This window comes from Pan paniscus, chromosome 8 (genome assembly GCF_029289425.2).
Source record: "Pan paniscus chromosome 8, NHGRI_mPanPan1-v2.0_pri, whole genome shotgun sequence".
Lineage (NCBI taxonomy): Eukaryota > Metazoa > Chordata > Mammalia > Primates > Hominidae > Pan > Pan paniscus.
In genome coordinates, this window is record NC_073257.2 from 81,047,391 (window position 1) to 81,074,385 (window position 26,995).

A 26,995-nucleotide genomic window follows, 5' to 3' on the forward strand; every position below is an offset into this window, starting at 1 on the left:
AAAGCGATCTTAGGTTTACAAACCTCAATAACTAGTCTGTAGAGGCTTAAGGAAAAGTGTCACTGAGACTTGCCAGGATTTGTCAGTGATGGAGATCGTGTGGGTTGCATTATTAATAGCCTTTACTGTCAGTATTTTCATTCAATCCGCAGGTGTTTATTGACCCTAATTTGTACCATACTCTTTGCTGAGTACCAAGGAGGTTAAACTAAATAAGTAAAGAAATGGTCTCTGCTCTCAAGGAGCCTGTAGAGGAGTTGTAGTCTTTCCTCCTCCCAGCCCCCTGCCCTCCAAAAAAAAAAAAAAAAAAAAAGGAAAAGAAAAAACATCCTGAAACACTCAGAGGATCACAAGGTGCTGAAAAAATGCCCAGGTAAAATTATTACTGGAGACATTTGACCTGGAAAAAAGAAATCAGCTGAAGAGGCTAAGGTGGCAGTATTCGAAGGCTGACATTCGACAAAAGAATGAGACTTATTTTGTATAGCCTTAGAAAGCAGAATCTACCTCTCTGACCTTATCACTAAGGTAAACTTGCCATTCCAGCTAACACTTTTATTGTGCTAAAATACACATAACGTTTATCATTTTAACCATTTTAAAGTATATAGCTCTGTGACATTAAGTATATTTACATCGTTTTGCAGCTGTCACCACCATCCATCTCCAGAACTTTTCATTGTCCCAGACTGAAACTCTGTGCCCATTAAACACTCACTTCTCATTCCTCTCTCCTTCCACTCCCGGCAACTACCATTCTACTTTCGCTCTGTGAATTTGACTACTGAAGTTACCTAGAGTGTAACCAGAAAACCAAGCAGGTATTTTAAAAAAGGCTTCTTTTGAAATTCTTGTCTTTTGCATCCCAATCCTGTCCAGCTGTCAAGGCCTAGTTTATGTCTTTCATGACAACCCGAATGTACCGTTATCTAGTTTCAGTGGCTATCTTCATCATTTGATTGACATTTGTTATGCATGTCTATATAAAATTAGTTCATTTTTCCTGTATGTATCCCACATATTTCCCAAAAGTTCTTGAGGAAAGTGACCAAATCTTTATCCATCCTTATGTTTCACTATGTTGTTGTAAATTGGTGGCTTTCACATTGTAAATTCTCCAGAAATACATATTGACTGCCCTTTAACTATGAAAGATAACCAGAGATTTGGAAACGAATTGGAATACCAACTAAAAGAAATAGAGCATTAGAATACAGGTCTGGTGGCTAGCTGCAGTGGCTCATGCCTGTAATCCTAGCACTTTGGGACGCTGAGATGGGAGGATTGCTTGAGCCCAGAAGTTTAGGTAGAGTTTTGTAGAGACCCTGTCTCTACAAAAAATTAAAAAATTAGCCGGGTGCGGTGGCTCATGCCTGTAATCCCAGCACTTTGGGAGGCTGAGGCAGGCAGATCACCTGAGGTCAGGAGTTCAAGACCAGCCTGGCCAACATGGTTAAATCCCATCTCTGCTAAAAATATAAAAATTGGGCCGGGCATGGTGGCTCACTCCTGTAATACCAGCACTTTGGGAGGCTGAGGCGGGTGGATCGTGAGGTCAGGAGATCGAGACCATCCTGGCCAACATGGTGAAACACCATCTCTACTAAAAATACCAAAAAAGGCCAGGTGCGGTGGCTCACGTCTGTAATGCCGGCATTTTTGGAGGCTGAGGCAGGTGGATCACCTAAGGTCAGGAGTTCGAGACCAGCCTGGCCAACATGGTGAAACTCCGTCTCTACTAAAAATACAAAAATTAGCTGGGCATGGTGGCACATGCCTGTAATCCCAGCTACTCAGGAGGCTGAGGTAAGAGAATCGTATGAACCCGGGAGGCTGAGGTTGCAGTGAGCTGAAATCGCACCACTGCACTGCAGCCTGGGTGACACAGCGAGACTCCATTTAAAAAAAACCCCAAAAAACCCAAAAATTAGCTGGGTGTGGTGGCGCGTATCTGTAATCCCAGCTACTCGGGAGGCTGAGATACAGGAATTGCTTGAACCTGGGAGGCAGAGGTTGCAGTGAGCCGAGATCGCACCATTGCACTCCAGCCTGGGTGACAGAGCAAGACTCCATCTCAGAAAAAAAAAAAAAAAAAATTAGCTGGGCGTGGTGGCAGACGCCTGTAATCCCAGCTACTCGGGATGCTAAGGCAGGAGAATTGCTTGAACCCAGGAGGCAGAGGTTGCAGTGAGCCAAGATCACGTCATTGCACTCCAATCTGGGCAACAAGAGCGAAACTCCGTCTCAAAAAAAAAAAAAATTAGCCAGCCGTTATAGCTCGTGCCTGTAGACTCAGCTACTCAGGAGACTGAGGTGGGAGGATCACTTGAGCCAGGGAGGTTGAGGCCACAGTGAACCATGGTTGAGCTGCTGCACTCCAGCCTGGGAGACAGAGTAAGACCTGTCTCAAAAAAACAAAACTGAAGTGAATAGTGGTCTGGTATCGAGGTGAGGATAACTTTGGTTCGGACGTGTTGAGATATGGAGCTGGTGCTTAGATTCTTAGAGTTGGAATGTAGGTGAGGAAGGGAGTCTGGAAGTACGTATTGAGCCATGAAAATAGTAATAAAAGTGAACATAGAGAACAGATACTCAAGGAGCATCCACTGGAGAAGGAAGGAGAGGAACCATTGAAGAAGATATGTGGTAGAGGTAAGAAGATAGAGGTAAGAAGGGAATATAAAGTGTAACTGAAACCAAGTAGACGGAGAGTGCCAAGCATTGTGGGTCTAAAGTGGAATTATTTATTTAATCACCTTGAGATGTTACTGGGCTTAGACCGAGAGGTCTCCTTTTGCCTTGCTTCAACTTCTCCCTGTAGTGCAGGGCCCAGAAGCAATTCAAGCCCCAAGGCTGAATCGATAAATAATCTTATTTTTCTGTAGAACCTATTGGTTTGGAAAGACGTGGTCTAGTGTAGTTAACTGCAGATCATATGATGTAATGTGTAACTGCAAAGCATTTTCACACATATTGTTCAATTCTCACAGCAATTCCAATTTTATGGATGAGAAAATTATATGTGAAAGAACTCTAAAAGTTGTGTAAGTTATGGTGAACATTTTGGTGGTAGTAGTTTTTACTATCACTAATTACTGCTATCTATTTTGAATATTTGACCAGGTAATTCATTTTTTTGAGAGTGGCCGAGATTACAGGCGTGTACCACAACATGCAGCTAACTTTTGTATTTTTGTAGAGACGGGGTTTCCCCATGTTGGCCAGGCTGGTCTTGAACTCCTGACCTCAGGTGATCCGCCCAACCTCGCCCCCTCAGAGTGCTGGGATTATAGGCGTGAACCACCACGGCTAGCCACCAGGCTAAAGTCCTAAATTCCCAAATCATTTATTGTGTTCTGTAAATATCACAACACTGGCCACTAGTTTGAGATTTTAAAATTGAAGTTGAAAAATAGTGTTTTTTAAAAAAATTAACAATTTAAAACGTAAAAAAAAAAAAAAAATTCCAGGATTACTGTCCTTCCGTGGAAGTATAACAATTGGACTTCTATATGAATTATATAGTTTCTTTTTGTTTTCCTTTAGCCTGTGAATTGTCAAAGTGCAGGGAGGAAGCATAATGTGAAAAGAGAATGGGCTTTCAAGTCAGGCAGTGCTAGATTCAATTTCTAGTACTTATAGCTGCAGGAAATCCCACATGTGGATCTTTGGCAAGTTGCTTAACCTCTTACAACTTCTGTTTCCTTGTCTATAAAATGGCAAAGGTGGCTGGGCACAGTGGCTCACGCCTGTAATCCCAGCACTTTGGGAGGCCGAGGCTGGTGGATCACCTGAGGTCAGGAGTTTGAGACCAGTCTGGCCAACAGGGTGAAACCTCGTTTCTACTAAAAATACAAAAATTTATCTGGGCATGGTGGCGTATGCCTGTAGTCCCAGCTACTTGGAAGACTGAGGCAGGAGAATCACTTGAACCCGGGAGGCGGAGGCTGCAGTGAGCCAAGATTGCGCCACTGCACTCCAGCCTGGGTGACAGAGCAAAACTCTATCTCAAAAATAAATAAATAATTAAATAAAATGGCAAAGGTAATACAGGTTCACTATCCCTTATCCAAAATCCTTGGAACTAGTTGTATTTTGGAATTCAGAATTCTGGGGATTTTTAGAAAGGTAGCACCCCGGTAGGGTTTGGGGCCTGAAACCTGTAATCAAACACCTTAATATTAAATATGAGTGGTCATACTAAGCAGGATAAATAAAGACTATAAAGAGCCTCACGTTAGTTCAAGTTAAATTTTGCCATCAAATGAGTTCAGGTAAGGTTTTGCCTCCAAATAAGTTACAAAAAAACTTTCGGTTTTCAGAGCTTTATGGATATCGCAATTTCGGATAAGGGATTATGGACCTGTACTTCCCTTATAGGGTTGTTATGAAGATTTAAACAAGATAAGCTGAAAACACATTACACAGTGCTGGGTAGGTATTCAATAAGTATTAATTTTTTTTTCTCTTGGAAATGTTGGAAGTTTTTGCTTGTTTAGTAATTTATAATTCTGGGGTTGTCTTTCTTTCCCTGAGGAGAAACCGTTTTAATTTTCCTTAAATCTTATGATGGGATTAGAGAGGGGCTAGAGGCTGAGTCTTGAGAATGCTAGGAAGGGGATGAGAAAGATAGCAACAGTTGAGGCTTAGAGCTTGGCATTAGTAAGCAGTCTGGATTTCTACCAGGCAGGTTTTCAAAGTAACTGTAGATTGAGCTGAACTGGTGGGGGAGTCATACTCTAACTTCTCTAGAGTCTTAAAAGAAAACCTCTGACCATCTTGTCATTGCTTCTTTGTTTGTTCACAGAGTGACAGAAGGAAGTCAAGGCACCATTATGACTCGGATGAGAAATCAGAAACAAGAGAAAATGGTATTACAGATGACCTGGATGCTCCCAAGGCCAAAAAATCTAAAATGAAAGAGAAGCTAAATGGAGACACTGAAGAAGGATTTAATAGACTTTCAGATGAATTCTCCAAATCTCATAAGTCAAGAAGAAAAGATCTACCAAATGGAGATATAGATGAATATGAAAAAAAATCAAAGCGAGTATCATCCTTAGATACTTCTACTCATAAATCAAGTGATAATAAACTAGAGGAGGTATGGAAGCTTTTTATTTTGCATTTGACATTATCGTTGAACTATAGGTTGATTTGAATTTTTTTAGGCTAATTAGAATTGATTCTATAATATTTCTTGATTAGTGTCTAGTATTCTTAGTTGCACTAGAGTCTGTACAGGTGAAGCCTGAGCCTTTTTTCCTTTGGCCCTTGTTTATTTCACTGTACGGCCTTTTTCTTGGGGCGAGGTGGGAGCAGTAGTTAAATTTAAACCTTTTCTGTACATTTGGGTTCCTAAAGTTATTCGGAATTGCTTGATGGTTATCTACTTGAATTTCTTTTCTTTTTTCTTTTTTCTTTTTTTTTTTTGAGTCAGAGTCTCTCTCTGTTTCTCAGGCTGGACTGGAATGGCACAATCTCAGCTCATGGCAACCTCTGCCTCCCGGGTTGAAGCGATTCTCCTGAGTCAGCCTCTCGAGTAGCTGGGATTACGGGCACGCACCACCATGCCTGGCTAATTTTTGTATTTTTAGTAGAGATGGTGTTTCTCCATGTTGATCAGGCTGGTCTTGAACTCCTGACCTCAAAGTGATCCACCTGTCTCGGCTTCCCAAATTGCTGGGATTACAGGCATGAGCCACCACACTGGGCTGATAATTAGTAATTCTTTATATTATATAAATATGATAATTGCTGATATTCATATACATTTGAGCTTAATGCATAATCTTTGGGGAAAAATGTTGAATCCTTGTGTTATGGCCTTTTTTTTTTTTTAATTTGTGAATTTGCTGTTTGGCAGGAAGCACATGTGTTTGTTGATCTAAATAAGGTCCTTTAAATCTGTATTTCTAGCAGTGGAATGTATGGCTTGCTTCTCACTTTGGTGGGATTTTGCCTGGTAAAATCTGTATTATAATAGGTTTAACAGTTTATTATTTTGTTTAGATCACATGAGAGTTCAGGAATTCTACTTAAAGGAATTTATCCTAAGGAGATGATGAAGAGATGTGCAGAGCTGTATGAATAAGTACTCTTATCATAGTAATATTGTTGATAATAGGAAAATATTTAAACATTCTAAATGTCTGATAGTAGACATTTGGTTTAAATAAAACATACTATAGCTGTATAATAGAATACAGCTATCCCAAAGGGTATACAATAGAAAAGGTAGTCATTGTATCTTGTTAAAAGAAAAAAATAGGCTGGGCGCAGTGGCTCACGCCTGTAATCCCAGCACTTTGGGAGGCTGAGGCAGGTGGATCACCTGAGATCAGGAGTTCCAAGACCAGCCTGACCGACATGGTGAAACCTGTCTCTACTAAATACAAAAAAATTAGTTGGGTGTGGTGGCGCATGCCTGTAATCCCAGCTACTTGGGAGGTTGAGGCAGGAGAATCGCTTGAACCTGGGAAGTGGAGGTTGCAGTGAGCCGAGATTGCACCATTGCACTCCAGCCTGGTCAACAAGAGCGAAACTCCATCTCAAAAAAAAAAAAAAAAAAAGATTATAAAATGGTATATACAGTGTGATTTTATTTCTGTTTTAAAAATTTTATGTGCATAGAGTGAAGACTGGAGGAGTATGTTTCAAATATGGCTTTAGCTGAGTGGATTATAAATAATTTTTAAATTTGTTTCTGTTTCCTCTGTAGTTTTTAAAATTTCCTTTTTTTTTTTTTTTTTTTTTGAGATGGGGTCTCACTCTGTCACCTAGGATGGAGTGCAGTGGTGCGATCATGGCTCACTGCAGCCTCATCCTCCCTGGGCTCAGGTGATCCTCCCACCTCAGCCTCCTGAGTAGCTGGGACTATAGGCGTGTAGCACCATGCCTGGCTAATTTGTGTATTTTTGGGAGAAATGGTGTTTCATTCACTATGTTGCCCAGACTGGTCTTGAACTCCTGGGCTCAAGTAATCCACCCACCTTGGCCTCCCAAAGTGCTGGGATTACAGACATAAACCACTGGGCTCTGCCAGTTTCAAAAGTTTCTACAATGACAGTGTATTGTTTATTTTTGTTTGTTTGTTTGTTTTTTATAGAGACGAGGTCTCACTGTATTGCTCAGGCTAGTCTTGAAGTCCTGGGCTTAAGTGATCCTACCACCTTGGCCTCCCAAAATGCTGGAATTACAGGCATGAGCCACCATGCCTGGCCGACAGTGTATTATTTTTATAATTTTTTTTTATCATAAAAAGGTAACAGCAGCATTGAGGTTTGTTTAAATGGCATGCCATTTGAATTTGAAATTATTTTTTATCTAATTCCAAGTTTGAAAATTGTTAGTGTGTGTTTCTTTAAACACATGAACAATAAAGCTTACTGGGTAGACATACTGTTTTTGTTCTATGTACACATTAGTATACAAAGTTTTCAATAAATGTTAAATGATAATCTCATGGTAAGTTGTATATATGTTAAAGAAATCTTCAAGCTTACGGTAACTTTCTCTTGTATTAGCAACCTAAATAAAAAAGCTTTCAAACGCTGTAGAATAAATTTTTAACTTATTTTCAGAAAAACTTTACATTCCTCATTATATACTTTCTTTTAGCTTAGTTTATAGGGTTGTGTTAATCTTTATAATTTTGTCTACATCTGTATGATTTAGATGAATAAATAACCTTTTTGGCTGGGCATAATGGCTTATGCTTGTAATCCCAGCAGTTTGGAGGCCAAGGTAGGAGGATCTTTTTTTTTTCTTGTTCTTCTTTTGAGACAGAGTTTTGCTCTTGTTGCCCCGGCTGGAGTGCCATGGTGCAATCTCGGCTCCCTACAACCTCTGCCTCCTGGGTTCAAGCAATTATCCTGCCTCAGCCTCCCGAGTAGCTGGGATTACAGGCATGCGCCACCACGCCTGGCTAATTTTGTATTGTTAGTAGAGACAGGGTTTCTCCATGTTGGTCAGGCTGGTCTTGAACTCCTGACCTCACGTGATCCACCTGCCTTGGCCTCCCAAAGTGCTGGGATTACGGGCATGAGCCACTGCACCTGGCCAAGAGGATCTCTTGAGGCCAGGAGTTTAAGACCTGCCTGGGTAACATGGTGAGACCCTGTCTCTACAAAAAATAAAAAACTAAGTGAGCATGGTGGCGTGTGCCTGTGGTCCTAGCTGCTTGGGAGGCTGAGGTCGGTAGGATTTGAGCCTGGAGGTTGAGGCCACAGTGAGCTGTGATGGTGCCACTGCACTCCAACCTGGGCAACAGAGTGGGACCCTGTTTCAAAAAAAAAAAAAAAAAAAAAGTGTTCCACTAATTTTCCTTGTAAGTTAATCTGTACAAAATTAAAAACAGTAAATGAGGAAGAGTTGAGTATAAATTATTTAGGCCATTGATTTCATTTTTACAGACCTTAACACGTGAACAGAAAGAAGGAGCCTTCTCCAATTTTCCTATTTCTGAAGAGACTATAAAGCTTCTGAAAGGTATGCAGTTTGGTTGTTGTTGTTATTGTTGTTGTTTTGAGACAGAGCCTCGCTCTGTTGCCCAGGCTGGAGTGCAGTGGGGCAGTCTTGGCTCACTGCAACCTCCGCCTCCTGGGTTCAAGCGATTCTCCTACCTCAGCCTGCTGAGTAGTTGGGATTATAGGTGCGTGCCACCATGCCCGGCTAAGTTTCATATTTTTAGTAGAGACGCAGTTTCACTATGTTGGTCAGGCTGGTCTCAAACTCCTGACCTCCTGATCTGTTCCAGTTGGGTTACCAAAGTGCTGGGATTACAGGCGTGAGCCACCACGGCTGGCCCAAAGGTTTGCAGTTTTAATGGATATGCAATTAAAAATCTATCACTAGATTTTGTAAAACTCCTGTGCCTTTTCTGACCAAAAGGAGAACATAAAAAGCATAGAGAAGTAGCTCTTCTTTAATTGCACTTACTTTTACATCATCCTTTTCAATATTCTGCCTTGTTTTTAGCTTTAAGATTTATATGCATTCGTCAAAAGTTTAGACTAATTTCTTAGTAATGCTTGTTTGTGGTAGGAATAACTGTGTCACCAGGTGGCATGTCTTTAGGCAGACATAGAAGAATTATGATTGTCATTTTCAAATGAATATATTTTTTCCTAATGCTAGTCGTAAAGAAGTATTTTAATTAAATCTCATTTTACAGGTCGAGGGGTAACATATCTCTTTCCTATTCAAGTTAAGACCTTTGGTCCTGTATATGAAGGAAAAGATTTAATAGCTCAAGCACGGACAGGAACAGGAAAGACATTCTCTTTTGCCATCCCCTTAATTGAAAGACTCCAAAGAAATCAAGAAACAATTAAAAAAAGCCGCTCACCAAAGGTAATCGTTATAGGGGGTAAAAGCTTTAAATGTTACTCTAACAGAAAGGGAAAGAAAGTTACACGAGTCCTAAGTTCTAGTACCCCCAAAATAGAAAAGTTAGCGCTGTGGCATAAAACAAAAATATGTTGTTTTTCACAAAAAGAAATTTCAAGCAAAGTTAAAGTGAAGTAGTTTTTGCATATGAATGTGATGTGTATGGATCCATAGATGTCTTTGATAATTTCATGAATTATAAAGCCGGTATATCTTATTTACAGTTTTTATATTTAGTTGACCCTTTTCTTCTCTTTTCTTCAGTCCTGACCTTTGCTTTTAAATAAATGAATTTTCTAAAGAGGTGTTCATTTATTTGTCATTCAGTAAATGTTCAGCATCATTTATTTCAGTGTTGCCTTTTTTTCCCTTTAGTATGGAATACGTCATGAATTTTCATGTCATCCTTGTGCAGGGGTCATGCTAATCTTCCCTGTGTCATTCCAATTTTAGCGTATGTGCTGCTGAAGTGAGCACACACAGATGGACTTTTAAAGAAGAGTATTATAGAAATGATATTGCTAGTTTATATATTATTGGGGTACTAGACATCTTATTTTATAAATGTAAAATCAACCAACAGAGAGGACTAGTAAAATGTAAGCCTAAAATTTGACCTAAAAAGCTGTGTGCACTTAAGGTTTGTAAAAGTGAAGAAAAAAATCAGCATCATAATATGAACAGCTGTATGACTAAAAGTAATTTGTTCTTTGTAAGACTCCTGAGTGGTATTATAAGAGCAAATTAACATACATACATAAATATAATTAAATCATAATAGTCTTGGATCAGCTATCCCAAATCAGGTTGGCTGTGTTGACTTACAGGATAAATATTTTTGGAGAGTTATGTTTTTCGGGTGAAATTAGGAAAAGACTGAAATAGGACATAGGATATAATCTCAACACTGCTTTTTTTTTGTTTTGTTTTGTTTTTTGTTTTTTTTAAAGACAGGGTCTCTCTCTGTTGCCCAGGATGGAGTACAGTGGGGTGATCATGGCTCATTGTAGCCATGAACTCCTGGGCTCAAGCAATTCTCTCTTCCTCTCAGTCTCTCCAGTAGGTAGGACTGCAGGCAGGTGCCACCACACTTGGCTAATTTATTATTTTTTTTGTAGAGTTGGGGTATCATTCTGTAGTCCAGGCTGGTTTTGAACTCCTGGCCTCAAGTGATCCTTCCACCTTGGCCTCCCAAGGTGTTGGGATTACAGGTGTGAGCCTCCACGCTTGGCCCCAAAGCTGCCTTAAAAAGCTTTTGTATTAGAAAGATGTTACTGGAGATTCCAGCTCCGCCATTTCTAGGTGTTTGATTTTGGGCAAGACTTTAATTCTCTGAGACACAAGTCTCTCATTTACGAAAATGGTGTCATAATGCCACTCATGGGTTTTTATGAGAATCAAATTAGATAATTCCTGTAAAGCATTAGTTCCTAGCACATGGTGAACATTCATTCGTTTAACATTTTTGAGTTTCCTGTACTGTACCAGGCACTGTTTGAAGTGTAAGGAATACAGTAACCCAACCTGACATAAATTCCTGCCTTCATGGAGCTTACATTTTATTGGGTGAGATAGACAATCAGCAAATAAGTAAAATATCAGTATCTTAGGTGGTTTAAGTGCTGAGGAGAAATGATAAAGAGGGGCAGGGGGATATGAAAATGGGCTTGGGAACCTCACTGAAGAGACCTGAAGGAAGTAAGGGGGGAGTGTAATAAATACATGCTGCTGTTCCTTTTGCTATTTGTGATGTGTCTTTAAATACTTCGACATTAATGTTGAGATTCCTGGTTTTAAATGCACCTAAAAAAAGTCTTCTCGGTTTTAATTTAGATATGTCTTTAGAAAAGTATCTTTTTGTTTTTTAAACCTCTTGCTCAGGTACTTGTTTTGGCTCCAACAAGGGAACTGGCAAACCAAGTAGCCAAAGACTTCAAAGATATAACTAGGAAACTCAGCGTGGCGTGTTTTTATGGTGGAACATCATATCAAAGCCAAAGTGAGTAAATATGTATGATAGACGTGCAAAGACATATTTGATACTCATATTTAAATAAATAATGTGAAAGTTTGAATTTTACATATTGGTGGCATTTCTCTCTTCTCACAGTTAATCATATTCGAAATGGTATTGACATCTTGGTTGGAACACCTGGTCGTATCAAAGACCATCTGCAGAGTGGCCGATTGGATCTTTCTAAACTGCGACATGTTGTGCTTGATGAAGTGGATCAGATGTTAGATTTAGGTTTCGCTGAACAAGTTGAAGATATTATTCATGAATCCTACAAAACTGGTATATCCTAATTCAAAATAAGCACATTAGCAATTATTGTTCGATCTTAAATGCAAATGAGTTTTTATTTAATAATTTTTATTGCAGTGTCCCCTGCGTTCTAACAAAACTAAAATAATTTGGTATCTGTTCTGTCCTTGAAAAAGAAAGTATGATAGCATCATTTTAACTATTTTCTTAGCTTTCTGTGCTTTATTTTTTTATAGTCAGTAGTTAGATTTACTAACTCATTTTATTGATTTCTTTGTTCATTGTTCCTGCTTAAATTCTCACTTTCCTTTTGGGTTCAGTTCTCTTCATATTGTCCCCCAGTTTTGCAAGTTGAAAGTTTTAATAATTGCAATGAAGTCTGTGTGTTAAAAATTCACCCCAAGTTTTACATTTTTCATTATTTTTTTGAAGCTTGGGAGGATTTTTAAGAGCGGGCTACATCGTGGGAAATTAAGAAAACATTTGAATTCTTTTTGTTTATTTAAGATTCTGAAGACAATCCTCAGACTTTACTTTTTTCTGCAACTTGCCCACAGTGGGTATACAAAGTTGCAAAAAAATACATGAAATCCAGATATGAACAGGTTGACCTTGTTGGAAAAATGACTCAAAAGGCTGCAACTACTGTGGAAGTAAGTAGCTTTCTAGCATGATAGATTTTAGCTTTTAGTTGGTATTTACTTTTGACATTTGTTGAAGCTAAATTTAAGTTTTGGGTACCTCTTCATGCCTAATCTTCCTTTTCTGCTCTTAGTAAGACACCTATATATTTTTATAGTCTGAGACTGAGTAGCAGAATAGAATAAATAGGGGGAAAAAAAGCACGTGAATAGGCAAGTCCTAATAGGAAACACACAAGCAGCCATAGAGACAGATTTGAAGTGTTTCTTTCTTTCTCTCTTTAAAGCCGCTCAAAAACAAAAACAAAAAACAAAATATTTACAACGTGACAAAGAAGGCGATTTATATTGACTAGAAAAGAATAGTGCGGAGATAATTTGTTAAAGCTGAGGTGAAAAAAAGATAGATCCTCATCCCATTCCCCCAAACCAAAAAAATTTCTCAAAGATTTAAAAAATTAAGCTGTAAAATAACTTAAAGCAGACGTAGGTGAATAAAGAGTTTTTTGATTTCAGGAAAGGGAATGCTTTTCTAACATAGAAGTTGGGCTGAGCATGGTGGCTCACGCCTGTAATCCCAGCACTTTGGGAGGCCAAGGCGGGCAGATCACTTGAGGTCAGGAGTGTGAGACCAGCCTGGCCAATATGGTGAAACTCTGTCTCTACTAAAAATAGAAAAATTAGCCGGCCTGGTGGCGGGCCCCTGTAGTCCCAGCTATTTGGGAGGCTGAGGCATGAGAATCACTTGAACCCAGGAGGTGGAGGTTGACGTAAGCTGAGATTGCGCCACCGTACTCCAGCCCGGGTGACAGAGGGAGACCCTGTCTCAAAAAAAAAAAAAAAAAAAAAAACCACAGAAGTCAGAAGAAGAATCCATAAAGGAAAAGGTTTATAATTTTGACTCCATGAAAGTTAAACCAATGGTATGTTTAAAAAAAGAATTAGGGCCGGGCGTGGTGGCTCACGCCTGTAATCCCAGCATTTTGGGAGGCTGAGGCAGGCGGATAATGAGGTCAGGAGATCGAGACCATCCTGGCTAACACAGTGAAACTCCATTTTTACTAAAAATACAAAAAATTAGCCGGTCATGGTGGCGGGCGCCTGTAGTTCCAGCTACTCGGGAGGCTGAGGCAGGAGAATGGCGTGAATCCGGGAGGTGAAGCTTGCAGTGAGCCAAGATCGCGCCACTGCACTCCAGCTTGGGTGACAGAGCGAGACTCTGTCTCAAAAAAAAAATAAAAGAAAAAAAAAGGCTGGGTGCGGTGGCTCACGCCTGTATTCTGAACACTTTGGGAGGCTGAGGCGGGCAGATCACGAGGTCAGGAGATCGAGACCATCCTGGCCAACATGGCGATACCTCGTCTCTATTAAAAATACAAAAACTAGCTGGGTGTGGTGACCCGCACCTGTAATCCCAGCTACTTAGGAGGCTAAGGCAGGAGAATTGCTTGAACCCGGGAGGCGGAGGTTGCAGTGAGCCAAGATCGTGCCACTGCACTCCAGTCTGGAGACAGAGTGAGACAACATCTCAAAAAAAAAAAAAAAAAAAGAACTAAAGGTAATATTTACCGTATTTATGACAGGCAACTAGGTAACATGTCATCTTTCTATTTAATAGATACATATATATGTGCATGTAGGAAAGACTAGGTGACTAAGTGAATAGTAGTATCTGCAGAATGTAATGCAGTGGTTAAAAACAATTAGTGATAAAAACCAAATTATACAATGATGTATACAAAAATTACATTATTTTAAAAAATAAATAGTGCTAAATGGATTCCTTAGGCATTTATGTAAATATACAAACACAGGTTGAAAGAATAAACATCAGATAATGATTACTTCTGGGAAGGGGCATGCTGGATGGTAAAAAGAAGCTTTGTGGGCCGGGCGTGGTAGCTCATGCCTGTAATCCCAGCACTCTGGGAGGCTGAGGCAGGTGGATCATGAGGTCAGGAGTTCGAGACCAGCCTGGCCAACATAGTGAAACCCTTTCTCTACTAAAAATACAAAAATTGGCTGGGCATAGTTGCGCACGCCTGTAGTCCCAACTACTCGGCAGGCTGAGGCAAGAGAATTGCTTGAACCCAGGAGGTGATAGTTGCGGTGAGCCGAGATTGCGCCACTGCACTCCAGCCTGGACAACAGATTGAGACTCTGTCTCAAAAAAAAAAAAAAAAGAATAAGAAAAAAGAAGCTTTTTTATTTTGTAATGGTTGAAAGTTTTGCAGTAAGAATGTAAAATGTATAGTAAAAAACAGTTGATAAGAACATTTTCAAACATATAAAATGAATAGTAAATTGAATAGAAAGATTGAATAGTATAAAGAACATGATATACCCATTACCTATTACCAGTCTTTAACAATGATCTTTTCTTCACCCCTGCATTTGAAACAATCCCAGTCATCATTTTATCTTCAAGTAATTGTATGTATTTCCAAAATGATAACTAAGGGCTCTTTAAAACCACAGTCATTATCAGTAGAAGAAAAACAGTAATTTTTTTTGAGATGGAATTTCACTCTTGTTGCCCAGGCTGCAGTGCAATGGTGTGATCTCAGCACGCTGCAACCTCCACCTCCCTGGTTCAAGTGATTCCTCCTGCCTCAGCCTCCCGAGTAGCTGGGATTACAGGCGCCCACCACCACACCTGGCTAATTTTTTGTATTTTTAGTAGAGACTGGGTTTTGCCATGTTGGCCAGGCTGGTTTCGAAATCATGACCTCAAGTGATCCGCCTGCCTTGGTCTCTCGAAGTGCTGGGGTTACAGGCGTGAACCACTGCGCCTGGCATAGTAATTCTTTAATATCATTAAATACCTAGTGTGCACATTGCCCTTGCTGTCTTTTTTAAATAGTTTGTTTGAATCTGGATCCAAATACAATTCTTAACGTTGCTACTGATTGATATGCGTCTTAAACATTTTATAATCTATAGTTCCTTTTTTTTTCTTTGCAATTTTCTGTTGAAAAAACTCATTTGTTGGCCAGGCGCAGTGGCTCACACCTATAATCCCAGCACTTTGGGAGGCCGAGGCTGGTAGATCACCTGAGGTCAGGAGTTCGAGATCAGCCTGACCAACATAGTGAAACCCTGTCTCTACTAAAAATACAAAAATTAGCAAGGCATGGTGGCACGTGCCTGTAGTCCCAGCTACTTGGGAGGCTGAGAAAGAAGAATCGCTTGAACCAGGAGGCGGAGGTTGCAGTGAGCTGAGATCGTGCCACTGAACTCTAGCCTGGGCGACAGTGTGAGACTCCGTCTCAAAAAACAACAAAAAAACTCATTTGCCTTATGAGTTTCCCACAGTCTGTTTTGCTGATTTGCATCCCTGTGGTTTTTATTTTTCCTTATTTTTTTACTGTTAACACCACTCAAAGATGTGGTGGGTTTTCTTGTTTGTTCGTGTTGTGTTTTTGTTTTTGTTTTGAGAGTCTTGCTCTGTCGCCCCGGCTGCAGTGCAGTGTGGCATGATCTCAGCTCATTGCAGCCTCCACCTTCCAGGTTCAAGAGATTCTCCTGTCTTAGCCACCTGAGTAGCTGGGACTACAGGCATGCGCCACCATGCCCGGCTAATTTTTGTCTTTTTAGTAGAGATGTAGTTTTGCCATGTTGGCCAGGCTAGTCTGGAAGTCCTCACCTCACGTGATCCACCTGCCTCCGGCTCCCAAAGTGCTGGGATTACAGGTGTGAGCCACTGTACCTGGCCTCCCCGTAAGTATTTTAACATACGTATCTTTTTTTTTTTGAGATGGATTTTCACTCTTGTCGCCCAGGCTGGAGTGCAGTGGCGCAGTCTTGGCTCACTGCAACCTCTGCCTCCGGGGTTCAAGCGATTCTCCTGCCTCAGCCTCCTGAGTAGCTGGGATTACAGGCGCCTGCCACCATGCCCAGCTACTTTTTGTATTTTTAGTAGAGATGGCGTTTCACCACATTGGCCAGGCTGGTTCAAACTCCTGACCTCAGGTGATCCACCCGTCTCGGCCTCCCAAAGTGGTGGGATTACAGGCATGAGCCACTGCGCCCTGCCTATATATATCTTTAACTAGAGTGCCATATTTACAGTTTTTTAAATTGAGGTAAAATTCACATAACTAAAACTAACCATTTTAAAGTATACAGTGTCATATAGTACATTTACAGTATACAGCCATCATTTCTATCTAGTTCCAAACATTTTCATCACCCCAGAAGGAAACCCAACAACCATTAAACAGTTACTCCCCATTCCCTCCTTTTTTTTTTTTTTTTTTTTGAGACAGAGTTTAGCTCTGTTGCCCAGGCTGGAGTGCAGTGGCCTAATTTTGGCTCACTGCAGCCTCCACCTCCCGGGTTCAAGCAATTCTCCTTACTCAGCCTCCCGAGTAGCTGGGACTACAGGCGCCCATGACTAAGTTTTTGTATTTTTAGTAGAGATGGGGTTTCACCATGTTCCCCAGGCTGGTCTCGAACTCCTGACCTCAGGTGATCCGCTGGCCTTGGCCTCCCAAAGTGCTGGGATTACAGGCGTGAGCCACTATTCCCAGCCTCCATTCCCTCCTTTCTTTATCCGCTGTCAACCACTAGTCTGTTTTTTGTCTGTATGGATATACCTGTTTTGGATATTTCATGTACAGTCATGTGCTGCATAACGATGTTTTGGTCAGTGATGGACCATATATATGATGGCATATGCTCGATGGTGGTCCCATAAGATTAAAATGAATCTGTCCTATACAGGTGTATCAGTTTTTATCTTTTATGCCATATTCTTACTGTGCCTTTTCTATGTTTAGATATGTTTAGAGACGCACATACTTACCATTGCCTACAGTGTTCAGTACAGTAACATGCTGTTTAGGTTTGTAGCCTAGGAGCAATAGGACATACCATATAGCCTAGGTGTGTGTAGTAGGCTATACCCTAGGTTTGTGTAAGTACACTCTTTGATGTTTGTGTAATGATGAAGCTGCCTAACAATACATTTCTCAGAACATATCCCTGTCATGAAGCAACGCATGACTGTAAATGTCATCATACAATATGTGACTTTTTATGTCTTGTTTCATTCACTTAGCATAATGTTTTTGAGGTTCATTCATATAATTTTTATTATGTACAATGAAATGTAAAATCTTGTGTACATTTGCCTATTTTTGAAAAATTCATATGTGTGTAACCCAAACCTTTATCATCATATCGAATATTGCCATCATCCTGGAAAGTTCCCTTATGCCCCGTCCCAGTTAGTATCCCCAGTTCAGAGACAACCGCTGTTTGATTTTTCTTCCACAATTGATTGGTTTTGCCTATTCTAGAACTTCATATAAATGGAATGATACTGTATGTGCTCATTTTCTGTAAGATGTTATTCGGCATTTTTTTTAAGGTTCATATTGTTCCATGTATATCAGTAGTTGGTTTCTTTTAATTGTTGAATGGTATTCTGTTTGAATATACTGCAGTTTGTTTATTCTTTCGTCAGTTTATTGATGACCATTTGTCTATATTGTTTTTAAGTGCTGTTGAGGAGAGTCTTTGTCTTACAGTCTCCCAGGAAGGCTAATTCTTGACCAGATAGAAAAAATACACAAGAGAAATATTTTAAAATAATTTTAATGAAACAAATAATGTGGTATTTTCTTTCTTCAAAGCATTTGGCCATCCAGTGTCATTGGTCTCAGAGGCCAGCAGTTATTGGAGATGTCCTTCAAGTCTACAGTGGGTCTGAAGGGAGGGCTATTATTTTCTGTGAGACCAAGAAGAATGTAACTGAAATGGCCATGAATCCACACATAAAACAGGTAAGTCTTTTTTTCATGCTTTCTCTAATTGAAATTACGGGGATGAATCACTGAACGAAAATTATATTGTCCTTTGTGGACCAGATTTGATAGTCATTCTCAAAACTGAGTTGTAAGGCTGGGCATGGTGGCTCATACCTGTAATCCTGTGACCTGATAAGTCAGGATAGAATTTTATCAATTTTGTTTGTTTGTCTTGAGACAGGGTCTCCCTCTTATGCCCAGGCTGGAGTGCAGTGGGACAATCATGGCTCACTGCATTCTTGACTTCCTGGGCTCAGGTGATTCTCCCACCCCAGCCTCTTGAGTAGCTAGGACTACAGGTGCGTGCCACAATGCCCAGCTCATTTTTTGCATATTTTGTAGAGATAAGATTTCACCATGTAGCCCAGGCTGGTCTTGAACTCCTGGGCTCAAGCAATTCCGCCCTCCCCTTGGCCTGCCGAAATGCTGGGATTACAGGTGTGAGCCATCACACCTGACCTCTATCAGATTTTATCAGTTTTTTTTTAAGACTTTGAAAGTGTGATCTGGAAAATATAAAAGTTGAAACAAAATGAATTTCTATGGGTAAGAGAGGGTAATATTTTAGAGTTGTGTTACAAAACTACACATTTTTATTAAATTAATAAATCAGAATACTAAATCCATGTGTTTTTTTCTTTCTTAAAAAATATCTTTTGGCTGGGCACGGTAGCTCATGGCTGTAATCCCAGCACTTTGGGAGGCTGAGGTGGGTGGATCGCCTGATGTCAGGAGTTCAAGACCAGCCTGGTCAACATGTTGAAACCCCATCTCTACTAAAAATATAAAAATTAGCCGGTGTGGTGGTGGGCGCCTGTAATCCCAGCTACTCAGGAGGCTAAGGCAGGAGAATTGCGTGAACCCAGGAGTTCAGTGATGTAGCGGGGAGCTGAGATTGTGCTACTACACTCCAGCCTGGATGACAGAGTGAGACTCCATCTCAAAAAAAAAAAAAAGAAAGGGAAAAAAAAACCTTTTAAAGAAAATGTCAAACATGGACAAAAGTTGGTAGAATCATGTAAGGAACCCCTATGTATTCATCCACCAGCTTCAGTAATTATTTTATCTATATGCTAACCTACCTACTCTTTCAGAAGTATTTTGATGCAAACCCTGGATATCATATTATTATATCCATAAATGTTTGGTTATGTATCTCTAAAAGAAAAGCATTTTCAAAAAAAAAAAAACAATACTGTTATCACATCTAAAAAATTAATATTTAGAAATATTAATTCATTTCACATTATCAATTGTCTTACAAATGGTTATTTTCTTTTATTGTTTGTTTTCTTGAATCTGAGTCCAAATAAGGTTTTTACATTGTGTGATTATTAAGTTGCTTTTAATATATGGATTACTCCTTTATGTATTTTTTGTAGCTTTTCTTGTTTGAGAAACTACATTGCCATAAATCTAGAGTATTGCTTCCCCATGATGTCATTTAGCATGTTCCTCTGTCTTCCATATTTTCTGAATATTCAGGTTTGTTTGTTTGTTTGTTTAGGGCAGAACTACTTCATAGGTGGTGTACTTCCGGCAGGAGGTATATATGTCTAGTTCTTTTTGTGATGCTAACATCCACCAATAATCAGTGCCATCAGTCCTTATGTCAGTGTCTCTCCAGTCATTTTTGTTGTTTGTGACTTGTTATTAAGTAGATTCCTGAGAAAGGGCTTATGGAAACAGTATCGCCTATTGATAATATCTTGTTTGTGTCTTTATACCTGAAAATTATTTTGGCTCTATATAAAATTCTTGGTTCACATTTTCTTTCCTTCATTGTCTTAAATATGTTACTTTACTGTTTTTGGAATAAAGCATCGGTATAAAAAGTGAGATGCCAGTCTAATCTTTTTTCCTTATATGTGATTTTCTTAAAATCTTTTTTCTAAGTGATTTCCTTTAAAAATCAGTAGTTTTACTAGAATATATTTTGGTGGTGTTCTTTGTCAGTTTTTCTGGGTACGCAGTGTACACTTTCAATTTGTAGTTTCATATGTATTTTTTAAAAGTTTCAGCAAAATTTTCTTGAATTACAATTTTTAGCATTTGGTTTTACAGTTGCTTTGGTTTTCTTCTTTAAGGACTCTTGTTGTGCATATATTGACTGTCTGTTTTGAATCTCCCTTGCCACATCAAATCTTTTTTCTCTTTTTCCTTATTCAGTTTTCAAAATTTCTCTCTTTTTTTTTAAGAGACAGGATCTTGCTGTGTTGCCCACATGGGAGTGCAGTGGCTATTCACAGATGTAATCATGGCACTTGATAGCTTTGAGCTCCTGTAGCTGGGACTGTAGGCATGCACCACTACACATGCCTCAAAATTTCGCATTTTTAAAAAATCTGTTGTGTTTATTCAGTCTTTTACTCTTTCTAGTATAGTCTTAATTTGTGAAAAGTTATCTTTTATTTCTACTTCTTTCTTGAGTTATTTTATCTCATTGAAAAACTGAAAAGTTTTTCTTGATTTTTGTTCTTTATTATAACATTAAAATTTTTTCTTTTAGCAGGCATGGTGGCTCACACCTGTAATCTCAGCACTCTGGGATTCTAAGTTGAGGATTGCTTGAGCCCAGGAGTTCAAGAAAAGCCTGGGCAATATAGCGAGACCCTGTCTCTACAAAAAATTAAAAAATTAGCCAGAGGTGGTGGTGTGTGCCTGTACTCCCAGCTGCTCAGGAGGCTGAGGTGGGAGAACTTCATGAGGCCAGGAGCTAGAGGTTACAATGAGCTATGATCGTGACGCTGTACTCTATCTTGGGTGACAGAGTATGACCCTTTCTCTCTTTTTTTTTTTTTTTTTTTGAGAGTCTCCTATTGCCCAGGCTGGAGTGTAGTGGTACAATCTCGGCTCACTGCAACCTCTGTCTGCCTCCTGGGTTCAAGCGACTCTCCTGCCTCAGCCTCCTGAGTAGCTGGGACTACAGGCGCGTGCCACCACACCCAGCTAGTTTTTGTATTTTTAGCAGAGACGGGTTTCACCATATTGGCCAGGCTGATCTCAAACTCCTGACCTCGTGATCTGCCCGCCTTGGCCTCCCAAAGTGCTGGAATTAATTACAGGTGTGAGCCACCGCACCTGGCTGAGTATGACCCTTTCTCTTAAAAAAAAAAAAAAAAAAAAATTCTGTTTGTGTGTGTATATATATATATATAAAAAACTTTAAAAACTTTTATATATTATTTATATATTTAATATATATAATATATATTTTATTTTTTTTTTTCTGAGATGGGGTCTCTGTCACCCAGGCTCAAGTGCAGTGGCATGATCTTGGCTCACTGCAGCCTTCACCTCCCAGGTTCAAGTGATCCTCCCACCTCAGCCTCCTGAGTACCTGAAACCACAGGTACATGCTACCATGCCTGGCTAAGTTTCATTTTTGTAGAGATGGGATCTCTCTAAGTTGCCCAGGCTGCTCTCAGTCCTGAGCTCAAGTGATCCACTTGCCTCTGCCTCCCAAAGTGCTGGGATTACAGTCGAAAGCCACTGTGCCCAGCCAATATATGATATATATGTATATTTTATTTTATTTATTATCTTTTAATTTTTTGTTGAGACACAGTTTCACTCTATCAGCCAGGCTGGAGTGCAGTGGCAAGATCCTGGCTCACTGCAACCCTCCGCCTCTTAGGTTCAAGCGATTCTTATGGGTCAGCCTCCAGAGTAGCTGGGATTACAGGTACACACCACCACACCTGGCTGATTTTTGTATATTTAGTAGAGATGGGGTTTCACCATGTTGGGCAGGCTGGTCTCGAACTGCTGACCTCAAGTGATCGTTTTGCCTCAGCTTCCCAAAGTGCTGGGATTATAGACGTGAGCCACCATACCCGGCCATATATGTTTGTTTGAGTTCATTCACAATGGTATGCTTTTATTTGTTTTGTGGATAAGCTTTTCTAGATCACTTTATTTGAGGAGAGAGTCTGCTTTTTTTTTTTTTTTTTTTTTTTTTGAGACAGAGTCAAGCTCTGTGGCCCAGGCTGGAGTGCAGTAGTGTGATGTTAGCTCACTGTGACCTCTGCCTCCCAGGTTCAAGCGATTTTCCTGCCTCAGCCTCCACAGTACCACAGTAGCTGGGATTAGAGTTGCTGGGATTATAGTCGGTGGCACCACGCCCAGCTAATTTTTGTATTTTTTGTAGAGATGGGGTTTCACCATGTTGGGCAGGCTGGTCTAGAACTCCTGACCTCAAATGATCTGCCTGCCTAGGCCTCCCAAAGTGCTGGGATTACAGGCATGAGCCACCGTGTCTGCCAAAAAAAATTTTTTTTTTAAGAGACAGGGTCCCACCATGTTGCCAGCATTGGAGTGCCTTGGCTATTCACAGACACAATAATAGCACACTGCAGCCTCTAACTCCTGGCCTTAAGGGATCTTCTCTCATCAGCCTCCTGAGTAACTGGGACTACAGGCATGTGCCACTGTTCCCAGCTTATTCTGCCTCTTATTGTTTTTTTCCTTCCTAATTACTTTCTGTGAGATTTGACTGTGATCTCTTCTGTTGCTCATTTTAAAATTAAGTTAAACTTTGAACCTTAGATGGGAAGGCATTGGTGAGAATACTTCTGGCGTCACAGCTCTAGAGCTGCTGCTTTTGTTATTTTTGTTAGTGCTTAAAAATATAGTCTGTAAATTATATCTGAGTAAAGCTGTTAAAAAATAAAAGGTCTACTTTCTAGTTCTAGCTGTGTCTTTCCTCATTTTTCTCTGTATCTTTTTTTTTCTTTGATCCTGTTATTCTTGGCATCCTTAGTTTAGATCCTCTGTCCGCAGTTTCTCCTCAGTATGGGGCTTTGTCCTGGAAAGTGAGCATTGGCTGTTAATTTAGAAAGTTTTTATAGGGCCCAGCTTGCTCCAATCCCTGCAGACCTTAACTCTGGCTCCTCACAATCACCCTCAAGTATATAAAAATCCTCCCAGGTTCAGCTGCTGTTGTCAACAATTTGAGAATATGCCTTCCAGGTAGCTTTTCATTATGCTTTCAAGATGTCAGACCTGAAAGACTGGGTCCCTGAATCACCTGTTCTTAGGACTAGCAAATTCCCCCACGTAGATACAAGAATTATCCTTCCCTGCTCATGTTTTTTTTTTTTTTTTTTTTTTTTGAGAAGGAGTTCTGCTCTTGTTGCCCAGATTGGAGTGCAATGGTGCGATCTTGGCTCACCACAACCTCTGCCTCCCGGGTTCAAGTGATTCTCCTGCCTGAGTCTCCCAAGTAGCTGGGATGGCAGGCATGCGCCACCATGCCCAACTAATTTTTTTTTTTTATTTTTAGTAGAGACAGGGTTTCTTCATATTTGTCAGGCTGGTCTTGAACTCTCGATCTCAGATGATCCACCGGCCTCGGCCTCCCAAAGTGCGGGGATTACAGGCATGAGCCACCGCGCCCAGCCTCTGCTTATGTTTTAGAAATCATGAGACCATTTTGTCAGTTATTTGTTACATGTGTCATCTGTGGATTTTTAGTTTTGTTATCCTAGTTGATGTGTGTTATGTGGGAACTAGAGACTCAAAGTCACTGTCTTCCCCAGTGTCATTTTAACTAATTGTGTAGCATTAGCTTTGATGTTTAAATGTCCAATATAGGCCAGGCATGCCTGTAATTCTAGCACTTTGGGAGGCTGATGTGGGAGGATCATTTGAGGTCAGGAGTTTGAGACCAGCCTGGGCAGCATAATGAGACACTGTCTCTATAAAAAGTTAAAAATTAGCCAGGGCCAGCTGCAATGGCTCACGCCTGTAATCCTAGCATTTTGGGAGGCCGAGGTAGGCAGATTGCCTGAGCTCAGAAGTTCGAGACCACCCTGTGCAACATGGTGAAACCCGGTCTCCACTAAAATACAAAAAATTAGCCAGGTGTGGTGGTGCACACCTGTAGTCCCAGCTGCGTGGGAGGCCGAGGCACGAGAATCACTTGAGCCAGGGAGGCAGAGGTTGCAGTGAGCCGAGATCGCGCCATTGCACTCCATCCTGGGCAACAGAGCAAGACTCTGTCTCCAAAAAAAAAAAAAAAAAAATTAGCCAGTTGTGGTGGCATGTTCCTATATTCCTGTCTACTTGGGAGGCTGAGGCAAGAGGATTGCCTGAGCCCAGGAGTTAGAGGTTGCAGTGAGCTATGAACATGACACTGCATTCCAGCCTGGGTGACAAAGTGAGACCGTCTCCTTTTTTTTTTTTTTTCTTTTTGAGACAGAGTCTCACTGTCGCCCAGGCTGGAGTGCAGTGGCGCCATCTCGGCTCACTGCGAGCTCCGCCTCCCGGGTTCACACCATTCTTCTGCCTCAGCCTCCCGAGTAGCTGGGACTGCAGGAGCCCACCACCATGCCCGGCTAATTTGTTGTATTTTTTAGTAGAGACAGGGTTTCACCATGTTAGCCAGGATGGTCTTGATCTCCTGACCTTGTGATCCACCCGCCTCGGCCTCCGAAAGTGCTGGGATTACAGGCATGAGCCACTGCGCCTGGCCTTTATCTTTTTAAGAGACAGGTTCACCAGGAGCTGTGGCTCATGCCTGTAATCCCAGCACTTTGGGAGGCCAAGGCGGGTGGATCACAAGGTCAGGCGATCGAGACCATCCTGGCTAACATGGTGAAACCCCGTCTCTACTAAAAATACAAAAAATTAGCTGGGCGTGATGGTGGGCACTTGTAGTCTCAGCTACTCGGGAGGCTGAGGCAGGAGAATGGCGTGAACCCAGGAGGCGGAGGTTGCAGTGAACCGAGATGGCGCCACTGAACTCCAGCCTGGGCGACAGAGCGAAACTCCGTCTCAAAAAAAATAAATAAAATAAAATAAATAAAGTCCTTTATAAACAGATAGATGGTAAATAGTGAAAGAGTGGTAGAGGGTAATTGATTTACCTTTCTTTTCGTTGCTTTAAAATATTCAGTAGCGGTTGTCTTGCAGAAACTGTTTTTTAATCTTGAAGAAATTGTCTTGCTACAAAGGCTGGGGGAGAATTCCCCTTTCAGTGGACAGTAATCTGTTTCTGTGATTTGGAGAATGGAATTCTCCATCCTCCATTCTGCTGGGTGACTTTGCTATTTAGATAGAAAGTACTAGTAGTATCTCATTATGAGTTATATGGGATTTTATGGATTAACTACAGAATCTGAATAGTTTTTTGTTTTTATTTTTAAATTGTAATTTACTTGTAAAAAGTCAAGTTTTACTTGGTTTCCCCCAGAAACAAATGCCTTCTAAATTCTAAACAGCTGGGTTTGGTGGTGCACCTGTAATCCCAGCTACTCAGGAGGTTGGGGCGGGAGAATCGATTAAGCCCCAGGCAACACAGCAAGAACCCACTCTCTAAATGAATGAATGAATGAATCATTAAACAGTCTCTGTGTCTCACACAGAGATACACACACACACACACACACACACACACACACACACACACACACACTTTTGGAAAAAAAAATTATTCAAAAGTTGGAGACCTGGAAACCATCACTGATACCATGAATGTAGTATGTTCCTCTTAGGACAAATTATCAAGTAAAAAAAAACCCTGTGTTCTTTTTTTTTGAGAGAGGGTCTTACTCCGTCGCCCAGGCTGAAGTGCAGTGGTGTGATCACGGCTCACTGCAGCCTCAATCTCCCAGGCTCCAGTGGTTCTCCCACCTCAGCCTCCCAACCAGCTGGGACTACAGGCATGCGCCACCACACCTGGCTAATTTTTTATTTTTTGTAGAGACAGGATCTCCTTGTGTTAACCCAGGCTGGTCTCGAACTCTTAGCCTCAAGCAGTCCTCCCACCTCGGCCTCCCAAAGTGCTGGGATTACAGGCATGAGAAAAAAACCTGTGTTGCAATTGAAAAATTCACTATGAAAAACTGTCCAACTTATTTATAGTATATTTGTTTATAACTTTTTTTCAAAAATTAGATGTTTCTTCTCTTGAAATATTTTTCTTAACTTGGGTTATATGATAACCACACAGGTTTATTTTCTTCTTTGGCTAACCTTTCCCAGTTTCTGCTGAGGTCTTTTTGTATTCTTGTCTATACTTTAAATATTGGTATTCCTTACAGATCTGATTCTTACTCTACACATTTTTCATGGAGGAAAAAAGAATAGTGATTAATAGCACAGACTTGGGAGTCAGATTGGGGTTTAAATCTCAGTTATGCTACTTACTAGCATAATTTTGTACGTACGTACATATGCACACATACTTACGTACATATATTGTCCTGCTTTTAAGAAGTGGTATTTCAAGTATCTGCTTTTGGTGAAGAAAAAGTAAATTAAAAAATATATATTTGCCAAGCATGGTGGCCCATGCCTATTAGCCCAGCACTTTGGGAGGCCAAGGCAGAAAGATTGCTTGAGCCCAGGAATTTGAGACTAGCGTGGGCATTTCATTTATATAGTAGATATATTTTTAAAGGGAGTCTTATGCATGAATTAAACATCTTAAAATGTATTATGGAAATTGTATAAGCTTCCTATTTAAAGGGATACTTTTGAGCCGGCCGCCATCGTTCATGCCTGTAATTCTAGCTACTCAGGAGACTGAGGTGGGAGGATCTCTTAGCCCAGTATTTTGAGGTTGTAATGAGCTATGATTTTGCCATTGCAATGTAGGTTGGGCGACAGAGCAAGATTCCATCTCTTTAAAATAAATGAATAATAAAAGGATGTTTTTGAAATTAAAAGAATTTCCCTGGGAAGCCAAGACAGGAAAATTTCTTGAGGCCAGGCATTCAAAAGCAGCGTGGAAACATAGCAAGAATCTGTCTCTACAAAAAATAAAAAAATTGCCTAGGTGTGGTGGGACACACCTGTGGTCCAAGCTACTGAGGAGGCTGAGGTGGGAAGCATTTCTTGAGTCTAGGAGGTTGAGGCTACAGTGAGCAATGATCATGCCA

General features: G+C 40.5%; 1 protein-coding gene and 1 non-coding gene across 5 annotated transcripts in view; one reads left to right on the forward strand and one right to left on the reverse strand.

Moving 5' to 3' along the window:
• The window catches only part of DDX50 (DExD-box helicase 50), a 59,623-nt gene that overhangs the window by 4,442 nt on the left and 28,186 nt on the right, over nt 1–26,995 (forward strand). The window contains exons 2-9 of one of the 4 annotated variants that reach the window (XM_008968915.4): nt 4,323–4,434; nt 4,808–5,104; nt 8,415–8,490; nt 9,176–9,354; nt 11,272–11,389; nt 11,501–11,686; nt 12,164–12,309; nt 17,937–18,086. In XM_008968915.4, the coding sequence (XP_008967163.1) occupies nt 4,916–5,104; nt 8,415–8,490; nt 9,176–9,354; nt 11,272–11,389; nt 11,501–11,686; nt 12,164–12,309; nt 17,937–18,086 (1,044 nt within the window). In that variant the 5' untranslated portion in view covers nt 4,323–4,434; nt 4,808–4,915. Of the gene's footprint in view, nt 1–153; nt 529–4,322; nt 4,435–4,807; nt 5,105–8,414; nt 8,491–9,175; nt 9,355–11,271; nt 11,390–11,500; nt 11,687–12,163; nt 12,310–17,936; nt 18,087–26,995 lie in introns of those variants that run through there. The other 3 variants (XM_034930700.3, XM_034930699.3, XM_003815914.4) reach the window with 3 other exon arrangements.
• Nucleotides 9,761–9,867, reverse strand: LOC112441138 (U6 spliceosomal RNA). Its single transcript, XR_003029099.1, has one exon. It is a non-coding gene; the product is annotated as a U6 spliceosomal RNA (small nuclear RNA).